The sequence below is a fragment of the Budorcas taxicolor genome, chromosome 9, assembly GCF_023091745.1.
Source record: "Budorcas taxicolor isolate Tak-1 chromosome 9, Takin1.1, whole genome shotgun sequence".
Classification (NCBI taxonomy): Eukaryota; Metazoa; Chordata; class Mammalia; order Artiodactyla; family Bovidae; genus Budorcas; species Budorcas taxicolor.
Window position 1 is genome coordinate 79723312 of NC_068918.1, and position 12704 is coordinate 79736015.

Sequence of the window (12704 nt, forward strand, 5' to 3'; positions counted from 1 at the left end):
CCTAAACAAATGTATATTTCAGACAGTTATCATAGGAAAATTATTTTCTAATACATTTTAACATACTTGGCCCCTGGTTCAAGATGTACCTCGAGGCAAGCTGGTCACTTCGATGTATCCACGGGACGTCAGATCTTGAGAGAGGCTTCCAAGATGATACTCATCTGCGGTTGCAAACGCAGTACATTGCATCAGGTCCTGCACCAGGGAGAGGAGCATGACATGGGTTACTAAGAGGCGCCTGACAGGTCACATTACAGGGAGGACTCTGTGCTGCAAGCTGGCAGGCGAGCCTTTTCTCAAAGATTCGGACAAGGGATGTGAGAAAGACGGAGAACAAGACATCACAGAGAGGCAGATTTCAGCTCAACCTAGGCAAGAACTCTCTCCTGCTAGTCCAAAAGATGAAATGGCCTAGATGAAAACGGAATCAACCCATCGCTTGTGCTTCAAGCACAGACTGAACAAAACAGAGAGGATTAAGGGATTGTATGGGCGCCAGGATGAAATGCTATTTAAAGTCTGTCCAACCTTGAGTTTCCATGGCTCTTTCTCCAAGCAACATTATTATTTGAGGTCATTTGGTAATCTGCCACTAGCCTTGAACAGGCAGAGATTAGTCTATATCTACAAAGGAATTACAGATTTTTTTTTGCTCTGGTTAACTTCACTCTGGTTGAAAGTTCTCCAAATCTGAGAATGAGTGCAGGTTTGGAGGTGAGTGTTTTGGCTTCTGCACTAGGAGTCTCACTTGTGTGTACATGTAGGTATTTATGTTGTGTGTATACAGTACACACATGGCAAGCATATGGCCCAGGACATGGTGTTTTTGTCAATCTGTAGGTCACAAGCTATCAGTGAGTCCTGATGTTGATTTAGTTGGCCCAAACCTGCTTAAAAAAAAATAGAATGAAAAAGAAAATATTAGAGTTCATAATTCATAGTCAGGGTAACTTTTATTTTATGATGTTTTCTGTCACATACATGTCTATGTAGGTATGCTGGGTTACTACATAGAATATAAAATAAATTCCTCACCATTGAATGTGGTCAATAAAATTCAAAAGCTACGGGCAGAGGTAGAGGTGCTCAGAGGTCAGGCACAGAATTAGATTCATTAAAAAAAAAAAAAACAACTCAGAACAACAAGGTTGTTGGGAAGTTTACACAAGCTAATGAATGTCAACTGCTCAGAACCATGACAAGCACAAATGTTTAACATTTGTTACAGCTGTTATTTGTTATTACAGCACAGATATATACATGTTTGTGTTAGTCGCTCAATTGTGTCCAGCTCTTTGCAACCTCATGGGCTATAGCCCCATCAGGCTCCTCTGTCCATGAGATTCCCCAGGTAAGAGTACTGTAGTGGGTTGCCATTTGCTTCTCCAGGGGATCTTCCTGACCCAGGGATAGAACATCACATCTTCAGGCTTCAGGCTTCTACATCACAGGCAGATTCTTTACCGTCTGAGCCACCAGGGACATATATGGTTAAACCATCAAAATGCAAGAGGGTTAAAAAGTCTATCAAGTAGTTTACATCTGGATTTTCATTTGTTCATAATTTTAGATTTTAGTATCCACCTGTCAGAACATTAGTGAGTCTACTGTCTTTGGTACATATGGTGCTTTGGCCCAATGTTGGTCAAAAGAGTTTTATGAGTCACTAAATCAAAATTTATTCCTAAGATTTACTCAGCTTGGCTCCTAATTTCTTTCCCTTTCTGTTACATTCCTAGTATGCAATTTAAGAAAAGTAGCACATACATTCCTTCCTTCCTCCTACTTTTGTTACCTAACTCCTGGCCCCTTCTCAAGAAATGACTTCACCCTGCTTTGCCTCTTCTTCGTTCTAATGTGTGGTTTAAAAAGCACCAGAAGAATACACAGAGGACCTGAAGAACCTAAAATCAGGAAACTATCCACTCAGAAGCAAAACACTGTTCTTATTGATTTTCACTCAATTAGGCAAAAAAAGCTAAAATTTTTGCCAAATGTGAGATTAAATGGATGTGGGACCCTCCAGTTGCACACATCTGATGAGTCTGATTCCCAGTCATTACAGAGGTAAGAATGCGCTGTGACAAAAACACACGGATTTGTACGGTCAGATGAAAGCTGCTTCCTGGAGTACAGAAACAGGTTCTGTGCTTAAGATTTAGAATGGCGGGCACCAGTTGTTCTTTTAAGGCCCCATGGAGTTAAGAGGAGCTGGCAGGATAGGAGATTAAGGTGACTGAAAGAAAGGAATCCAGGTAAGAGGCCTCAGGAAAGGCCACAGCAGGCAAGCTCTACTCTGCAAAACCTGACAAACTTCAGTTTGCTACACAAAATCCCAGGGCATCCAGCTGGACGTCAGAGTTCCTTCTGGGGCTGCTAGAGCTGATGGCTGCAGTGGGAAGAGCAGGACGCATGAAGGAGAAGACAGGAGATAAGGAGAAGATCGACAGCTAGTCCAGGGGACGGTCTTCCCATTACTGTACTGGAAATGGCACTGGCTGGCTGTCTCTAGCATCAGAGCCTTAGGCTGGCAGCCGGCAGAACTATCCAACTTAAGAGTCACCCACATAGTGTTTTCAAGGTCTCAACAAACTATCAACAATAAATTGCCATTTGACACAAAATCCAGACTTCTAGCATCTTTCGCACCTGGCAGTAACTGACCAGGGGTCGAGGAGGGGGCCAGGTTCTTCGTTGACACTGTCCCTCCCACTCCCTCCTGTCTCGCGCCTGCTTCACCATCACGTTTGTTTTTGATCAGGCCCGTCTGTGCTAAAAAAAAAAGAAAAAGAAAAAAAAACAACTTACACTGTTTTACATTCTCAAAAATGGCATAAGTCAAAGCACTCAATCACTACTTGCATGAGAAAATATGTGCTGAACTCCAGAGAGGTTATAAATTTTTAAACACAGTCTGTTTTTACTTAGTCATTCCAAGGATCTTTGCAGATTTTCTGAAGATGGTCACCTTTCCTTCTCTCGCCATCTCCTATTTAGTTTGGCTCAAAGTTCCAGCCAGTGTCACGCAGCCTATGGCTCAGCCTACATTACACAACCTCTATGGCTCGCCACGCTACTTTCTGTATCCTCCTTAAACATCTGGGACTTGAGTCGGTTTAAGTTATGAATCTTCTATAAATAAACGATTCACAAGGTTTACCAATTTGACCTGTTAGACCTATCTTTGGGGAGTTTTATTTCCTTGCTTTTTGATTTCAAGACTGTATTTAAATCCATTTGGTAAAGGGAAAGAGTGTGTGTCATCTTCACATTAACCCCCGCATCATTTAAAGATGTTTTTACTCTGCCAGAAGCTTTTACTTTCAGACATGTCTTTTTCTGGATTTTTTTAAAAATAATAAATCATTCTTTTTTGGGCATCAAATACAAATATTAATATTTGTAAACTTCAGGTTCTAGGATGGGGATCAACAACTTGTTCTTAAATACGTCAAACCAATCTAAAATTGTTCTTGGATTTACGACTTAAATTTAAGCCTTTCTATTTTAAAATGTTAAACAAACAAAAACCAAACCAAAGCCAAGAAAGCCACTGTGTGTGTAGTATGTTTCATTCTTCTGGTCACAGAAAACATATTCCAGCAGATGGGGCTAGAAATTTATATATGATTCTTGTTTTAGAATATCACACACTCTGACGGAATATTCTTCTTGAAAAAGAAAGTTTATTTTTATTCACGTTCTTTTACTGAAAAAATAAAAATTTAAGGTTTTTTTTTTTTTTTGGTAATCTTACTTCTATATTACTATGGGGGAAAAATGTACGTTTTCCTGTTATATACAAATTATAGGTGATTGCTTCGCAGCCTTTTGGCTAAGATCAAGTAGAGATTACAGGTCAAAGTTATAAAATTGATATATTTTACATTACTACTATAAGGCTTCTTATGGCCTTCTCTGGTGGCTCAGACGGTAAAGAATCCGCCTGCAATGTGGGAGACCTGATTCCCATCCCTGGGTTGGGAAGATTCCCTGGAAGAGGGCATGGCAACCCCCTCCAGTATCCTTGCCTGGAGAATCCCCATGGACAGAGGAGCCTGGCGGGCCACAGTCCATAGCCTTGCAAAGAGTCAGACACGACTGAGCAACTAAGCACAGCACAGCTAGTATAAGGCTTTAGCTTTTAAGCTTTTTGACTACAACCCATGGTAAGTTGTACAACCTAAAGAAGCCCTTTCACATACACACCATACACGTGTCATCCAATAACTGACACGAACACATCACAGAACGGATGTATCTCGATCATGAGTGACACATTGATTCTATTTCATTACACAAGCAAACCGAAGGGGGGAATAGCAACTACTAACTACCCACTAGTTAATTTTACAACACTGTGGTGCTAGCCTGAAGGCTACCACGGGGTGCCTCCCCCTCCTCCCCAGCCAGCATCCACGCTGCTCAGAGTGGCCCTCATCCTCAGGCATCATCCTTCTCCAAGACAGGACAGACCACCCAGGAGCACTGTCCCTGTCATGATAAATGATGAGCCAATGGGACGTAGGCTGAATATCTCAACAGGGCAGGATCTCTGCAAATGGGACCAGGTGAAGCGCTGACTCCGACATAGAAGGTAAGCTCATGCAGTCCATTTCAGGTGCTTGCCGTACGGCCGCAGGTAGAGAATGAGTTCAGATACACGGATGGGGAACGAGACAAAGCGTGTCTCTTTCTGGTACAAAGTAGAGTCCTTTCCTGACTCAGTCCAGAGTGGAGGTAAAGGCTCCACCACCACAGGGGACTGGCCAGCCCCGTGATGCCCACGAGGAAATGGAGATGCCCACTACTTGGGGCAGACAAAAGCTAGTCTTCAGCCCTGGGTGTCTATTACCTATGGTTTATATTCACCTGTAAGATCATTACAAAATAATGCTCTAAAATCACAGTCCGTCAGATCACTTCAGAAAACCTCTTAGAAAAGATTTTCCATTATTTTCCTGTGCTTCCAGAGAAACAACATACTGTTTCTGCTTTTGCAAAACTCAAACTAAAGTCACAGCCACTACATTATGTAATGTGTCCTACGTCAGGACCCAGGAAACAAATGATGCCTTAAATTTGGTGATGGAAAAAAAGTTATTTCTTGCAAGACATTCTTAAGTTTTTTTTTCTTGTTAGACAACATGAAATGTACAACCCAGGAGGATTCCTGCATTTTCCTTAATCACTGGGCTTCTCAGAACTAAACATTCAACTAGATTATGCATATCAGGTATCTGATAATATCTCTTTCTCTGTTCATGTCAGCTGCTTGCTCTGTTTTAAATGTAATGCTTTTATTACCTCAATGGAAGCACTAAATTTTGAAAATCTACTTCAAATCCTTTCCTGGAAGGAGAAAAAAAAAATTCTAAAGAAAAACAAAAAACGGAATTTAGGAAAATTGCTTTCAAGTCCATGGACAACCCAAAGAAATCATGCCTCTTTGATAATTTACAACCAACAACTATTAAAAAAAGTGACATCTCTGACTCTGCCAGACTTTCTTTCGTAAGACACTTGATCCCGCTCTGGGTTGCCAAATATAACAAAAGAAAAAAGGGACTTGATCCTCCTTTTTCGATCTGCTATAATTCAGGTTTCTACACTTAATTTTCTTTCAGTTACTTAAATGCTAAATTTCCTGGATGATCACATAGCGAAACAATGTAATTAAAAACTCAAGAGCTACAAAGAAAGGGGTGAGAGTAGAATGAATCCAAAACTCCCACCCTTTATATCCTGGGCTTGAAAGAAAAAAAACAAGAATGTAAACGAAGCTGGAATCCCCAATAAAAGTCATTTACCAGCCCTGGTGGCTCAGATGGTAAAGAAGCTGCCTGCAATGTAGGAGACCAGGTTTGATCCCTGGGTTGGGAAGATCCCATGTCAAAGGGAATGGCAACCCACTCCAGTATCCTTGCCTGGGCTAGCCCGTGGACAGAGGAACCTGGCGGGCTATAGTCCTCGGAGTCACGAAGAGTCAGACACAACTCAGTGACTAACACTAACCAGCCCCTAACTTTACAACAAGAAGGCCTGTACACTTTTTTAAAGGAAGTCAACCTCACAGAAAAAAAAAACACAAAAAAAACCCCCACCAAATTAAATGCTCAGGGTCTACTCCTCAAAATTGAAATTTTAAGCTGTTTTGACCCTAACCTGTTTTCGGATAGATTCAGAATGTCTCATTAGATTTTAAATATTCGACACTCCTATTTTTAACATTGATGACTACAGACATCTAAGATTCCTTTGCTTCTCTTCTACCCTTTTCAGTTTAATAAACATTTATTATATAAGGCATAGTTTTAAGTATCATGCAAGATACACAGGTTAATGAAGGGCTTGATCTTCACCTTAAATATTTACCATTTAGTGAGGAAAAGCAAATTGTAGATAAATTTCCATAAACCTCATAACAGGGGATAAAAATACCCCCTTCAACCTTCAAAGGATAAAAAAGCAAAGACCTTCACTCTGCTTTTTCAGTTCTAACTTGCCACGTCCTTTTGCCACCCGATCCCATGCAGTCATCATCAGCTTATAAGTGCTTACCTGTCTACACAGTTAACTTAAAAATTTTTTTCTTAAACTTAATATAGAATTTCTACAGTTTGACTTTTTTTTTTTAAGTGGGGGCTTTTTAATAGCACTATTCCTAAAGTGAACGTAATACCAGTCTTTTCCAAAACTTCCTTAGGCCACTAACTAATCCTTTTATAAACTGCATTTTTATATCTAATTGCCTCTATTTTGCCTTTATACATATGGTGAGTGTGTGCTCAGTTGCTCAGTCACATCCAACTCTTTGTGACCCCATGGACTGTAGCCCGCCAGGTTTCTCGGTCCATGGGATTTGCCAGGCAAGAAGGCTGGAGTGGGCTGCCACTTCCGCCTCCAGGGAATTGTCCCAACCCAGGGATCAAAACCATGTCAGCTGCATTGGCAGGCGGGTTCTTTACCACTGAGCCACCTGGGAAGCCCTTCATATCTACCACTAATTCCTCCAGTTACGATCCTGATTCCTTCTGGAGGGAACAGGTTGTACCGCTAGGCTTCAAAGACCCTGAAGGCAGCATTGAGCAGGTGCTCTCCTCTGCTGGCAGGGAGGCCAAGCTGGGACACACAGGGGTTCAGGGGGATCATCAGAGAACAGAGCCACCACCGCCACCCGTGTTTTTACCTCGTTCACAGGCAGGACCGGAAGATTGGTCCTAGACGGCTGCCTGGTCCTCGAAGCTTTCAGTGGTCTCTTGATTTGCGGAAAATCTTGTTTAGAAACTGTTTCCGTGGACACAGATGAGGAATGTCTCCTTAATATTTTTATAAACCACTTAGAACCTAGCAGATTTGGTTTGTGAGTCACTTTCCTGTGAGTACTGACGGAGTTCCTGGTTGGAAGGTGAGCTTTTCCATCCTGGCAACATGCAGTGTTGAATGGAGGGAGTACGTTTGTATTTGATATTTTCTGGTTCATCCGCAGGACCTGAGACTTATTCAAACCACCAGTTGCTGCGTCAGGAAAGAACAAATCCAAGTTCTGGTTGCTTGTCAGGGCTGTGCGTGCCGCAGTCTCAAATTCGTTAAGTGGTTTTAACATTCGATGAATAAGTCCTTGGCACTGACATGCTTTTGACAAAATATGGCGAGATCCAGCCAGGGCTCTGAGAAGTCTGGCTGACATTACCATAACCCAAGCTAAAAGACAAGAATTCAAAGTTCAAGTTGAGAAAAAAAAAAAAAAACTTATAAAAATACATACAAGATGAATGGATAAAGAAGTTGTGGTACATATACACAATGGACTATTACTCAGCCATAAAAAGGAATGCATTTGAATCAGTTCTAATGAGGTGGATCAACCTAGAGCCTATTATACAGAGTGAAGTAAGTCAGAAACAGAAAGATAAATATCATATACTAACATATATATATATATGGAATCTAGAAAGATGGTACTGATGAATTTATTTGCAGGGCAGCAATGGAGAAACAGACATAGAGCACAGACTTATGGACATGGGGGGAGGGGAGGCGAGAGAGGGTGAGATGTGTGGAGAGAGTAACCTGGAAACTTACATTACCATATGTAAAATAGACAGCCAACGGGAATTTGCTGTATGACTCAGGAAACTCAAACAGGGACTGTGTATCAACCTAGAGGGGTGGGATGGGGCGGGAGGGAGGCTCACGAGGGAGGGGACATATGTACATCTATGGTTGATTCATGTTGATGCTTGACAGAAAACAAAATTCTGTAAAGCAATTATTCTTCAGTTAAAAAAAAATAAATTTAAAAAACACATAGAATGTTTTCCTGGGTAACAGGTGTATTTCTGTAAAACAATTTGCAAAACAGATACATCCAACTGAAGTCTGCTGTTGTTAGTCACTCAGTCGTGTCCGACTCTTGTGACCCCACAGACTGTAGCCCACCAGGCTCCTCTGTCCATGGGATTCTCCAGGTAAGAATACTGGAGTGGGTTGCCATTTCCATCTCCAACTGAAACCTAGCGAAAGGTTAAAACGCATGTAAGAATTAAAGATTTTAAAATTAAAAAAATAAAAAACTTAAAAAATAAATAAATAAATAAATTTTAATGTTTCCATCACCTGTAGTCAATTTTTGGCCTACTTTCTGGAAGGTTACAAGGACATGAAAAGGACCTCAAAAAAAAAAAAGAGGATCTCTTCATTTACTTCACTAGCGTATCAAAATGTATTCAGGGACTTCCCTGGCTGTGCAGTGGTTAAGACTGCTCTTCCACTGCAGACGGCATGGGTTTGATTCCTGGTCAGGGAACTAATATCCCCAATGCCAAGGCCAAAAAAATGTATTCACCCTTTACAATAAGATAAGCAGTGAGCTGGGACCAGGAACACATCCATGGAAGACTAGGGTTCCTGCCATCAACCTAATGGTCTCCTGAAGGAGACAGGCGTTGCAAACGCCTCATTATAACTGAGTGGAGCAGCCCTAGGCCCCACCAAAGAACTACAATAGAAGGTTCCTAAGTCTACACGAAGAGTCAGGAAAGGCTCCCAGAAAGACTCAAGCTGATTCTTGAAGGGGAACATGCTTTTTAGGGTGGGGCTGGGCATGTCAGTAGGGCTAAAGGTTGTGAGACATACACACACACACACCCAATAGAAATACTATACATAAATAATCTTTCCTCTTATTTACAGTTTAAAACATTTGTTCTTTAAAAGTAAGCCTGGAGGGACTTCCCTGGCCATCCAGTGGTTAAGACTCCACGCTTCCAGTGAAAGGGGGCACAGGTTGGATCCCTAGTTGGGAAACTAAGATCCCATAGCAGGCAAAAAAAAAGTAAACTTGTAGTAGTCTACGGGGCCGCACAGAGTCAGGCAGGACTGAAGCGACTTAGCAGCAGCAGCAGTAGGAAATCAATAACAATTGTTTAACAAAGTAACATCCTAGGGGCTGGAAATACAGGTATATAACAACAATCTCAGTACTCACCATCTAGTGGGGGAAACGGTATACTGTGATGCGTACATAACAGAGTTATGTACCAACTGCTCTCGGGTGCAGAGAAAGGAACCTCTGGCTGGGGGTGGATGGGGCTTATCAGAGGTGACATTTGAACTGGGTTTCAAAAGGGCAGAGGGATCAACAAGTCACCACCCTCCCCCCTCACCAGGTACACAGTTCACCTGACATACAGCCTGCAGCTCCAGGGGAGGCAGAAGTGGCTGGATCCTGAGTACTGATCCTACGAGCTTCCACCACCAGGGAGAAGGCAGAGCTTTTCACGAGAGATGCACATAGTCAGATACACATCTAAGAAACTTATCTGCGGTTAAAATGTAGAGGAGGAACTGACAGAGACTAAGACATTGCTTCCTGAGTACTTGGTACCCAGCAAATCCTCTGCTTCACCTCACAACAATCCTGTGAGGTACTTCACAGGGGAAACGAAGGCTTACTGGGGCGGACTGCTTATAGTCAGCGATGCAGAGCTGGAAGGAAGTCCCTGGCCTTTCCAATTCCAAAGGAGACACTGAAATCACTGCATATATGTTATCTCCCTTTAGAAGGATGAGGACAAGGATGAGTCCCTGTGATATTTGGGAGGCAGAACCTGCAGCTTTTAACATATCTTCAAAAAAGCAGTTTGATTACCTATCTTCATTGCCTCTTCTCTGATATCCCTTAACCTGCTCCAATCGGGCTTTCATTTCTAACACATCACCAAAACCCATTTGTCAAGGCCAGCAGTGATCTCTGCATCAGACTTCTCAGCCTTCATCTTCCCTCACTGACCAGCAACATGGGATACAGCAGACCACTCCACCCCCTACCTCACTCGCCACTTTCATCCTCACTGGGTGCGCCTGTCTCTCCTGCTGGTTTCCCATTCCAAGAATGTAACGCACCAAAGCTCAGAATCTGGGCCACATTTCCTCTCCATTCCCAGCTCCCATTGATCTCCTCCAATCTCACAGTTTGATGTAGTTACCTACGCATTGATAAATAGCAAATATTTATCCCGAAACTACTCTGACAAGCATGAAGACTGTAACAGGCTCAAAACTGAGCTTCTGAAACCTTCCTGCAAATCCTACTCTTCCCACAGTCTCCCTCGACTCGTGAAGCAGCAAATACATCCTATCTTTGCTAAGGCCCCTCACCTGCAGGCCACCTGGGCACTTCTCTTCCTTCTCCATACCCAGTACGGCAGCAAGTCCCACTGGCTTGGCTCCGACCGGTCCTCGTTAACCCGGCCACCACCCTGGTCCACGCTGCTGTTTTACTCAGGGATTACTGTCACAGCATCCGCACTGGGTTCCCAGCTTCTGTTCTTCACATTCTTCTGAATATTGCAACCAGATTTACTAATTTACTAAGTCAGATTCCATCTTCCCACTTGGTAAAGTTTAATGATGGCCTCACACTTCACCTGAAATAAAAGCCAAAGACCTTAACGTGGACGGCATGGTCCCCCCTTCTCAGGCCTTTATCACGACTCTAACGTCTCCTGCAGCTACCCCCCCCCCCCCACCCTTTTGCTCCAGTCACTCTGGCATCTGGATCTGCGCACTTACTACCCTTATACTCTTCTCCCAAGTGTCTGTAAATCTACTGATTCCCTCACCTCCTTCAGACCTCTGCTCAAATGCCTCCTGGGCAGTGACATCTTCCTGGACCACTTCATTCAAAATGCACACCAGAGACTTCCCTGGTGGTCCAGTGGTTAAGAATCCATCTTGCAATACAGGACACTTGGGTTTGATTCCTGGTAAGGGAACTAAGATCCCACATGCTGCAGGGAAAAGAAGCTGAGGAGCCCAAACAAAGACCCAGCATAGCCAAAAAGAATCATTAAAGAAGAAGAAGAAAAAAAAAAGGACAGCAGCACTAGCTTCCTCCACTTTCTATTTCTCCACTGCATTTAACATCATTTATCAATACTTCGTGTTCTTACTTTAGTAACTCACACAGGTTATGAACTGAGTTCCTACCATGTGCCAGACATTGTTCTACTTGCTAACACAGCTGGAAATAAAATAGACAAAAATCCCTGTCTTTTGAAACTTACATTACAGTGGGGATGACAGATAATACATGCGGTAAACCAGTAACATATACAGTAATAATATATAATATATAGTTAACAAAATATACAGTAAGTAGTCACAATGCTATAATGGGAAGAAACAGAAGAGGAAAGGAGATTTTTGTCTCTCTCTCCTGTAGCATATAAGCTCCTTGAGGATAAAGAGTTGCCTTCTGTTCAGTTGTGTCTACTGTGACCAGAGTGCCCAGCACACAATACGTATTCAACTCATATTTTCTGAAATATTCAGAAACATGCATCCCTAAATATGCAATTTCTTGGATGCATTTCCTAAGAACACACCAACTAAGAAAACTGTATCAACTAGGCTACAATTCAATGGATAAGAGGCGCTAATCTGGGAGCATGCCTTCCAACTCCTTAAGATGCTCAAAATGATCTTTGCAGTTACCGCTGTGCACTGGCTCAAAAAAAGGATTCATATGTGTTATGGATGGAATGCTTTTTACTCCCAACTAAGTCGACCAAAGATCACCGTAACAGGCAGGGCACCTCCGCGGTCCCGGTGAAACATGTGACCTAAGAGATTCAGGGCGGCGGGCAGCAAAGGCGGGCACCGCTGTGCGGGACCATACAAGCTCGGAGAACAAGGCAGTGCACTAACCTCTCGGCCGGACGAGAAGAGGGATGCACGGAGCGCGCGAGCTTCCGTGGCCCGCCCGCAGACTAGAGACCGAGCAGCAGCCGCAGCCCGGCGCGCTCCCCGCAGCGGGTCCCAATCCTGCCCGGCGAACCAGCAAGCGCCCGGCACTGCGCAGGCGCACAGGGCTCCAGGCCCCTGCGGAGTGTGAGTCGCCCTTTCCACGTGACCGCAGGACCACGTGACTCGTGCCGCCGCGACCCGAGCCGCTCCCTGGTCCCTGAGACGTCCCGGTCCCTGCTTGCTTCCGCCTTCCGCCCGCTTCCTGATTCCGCTCCTCTCGTCGCCCTCAGCTGTCCCCGCCTTCGTCCCCGGAAGATATCTCCGGGTCCTCGAGCCGGCCATTGTTTGTCTCTTCTACAGGCACCAAATAAAGTTTCCTCATTCAAAAGTGTTTTTTCAAACCCACCTCCCTTGCTTTCTCGGCTCCTCCCTCGCGCGAGCACCGCCTC

At 43.5% G+C, this 12704-nt stretch overlaps 1 protein-coding gene across 1 annotated transcript in view; it reads right to left on the reverse strand.

The window, feature by feature from the left end:
- Positions 1-12333, reverse strand: part of RMND1 (required for meiotic nuclear division 1 homolog) — a 33518-nt gene extending 21185 nt beyond the window's left edge. Inside the window, exons 1-3 of the mRNA XM_052645940.1 lie at positions 12217-12333; positions 7193-7707; positions 90-198 (exon numbers count right to left, since the gene is read on the reverse strand). Of these exons, the coding sequence (XP_052501900.1) occupies positions 90-198; positions 7193-7699 (616 nt within the window). The 5' untranslated portion in view covers positions 7700-7707; positions 12217-12333. The remainder of the gene's footprint in view (positions 1-89; positions 199-7192; positions 7708-12216) is intronic.
- Between the last annotated feature and the right edge of the window lie 371 nt (positions 12334-12704).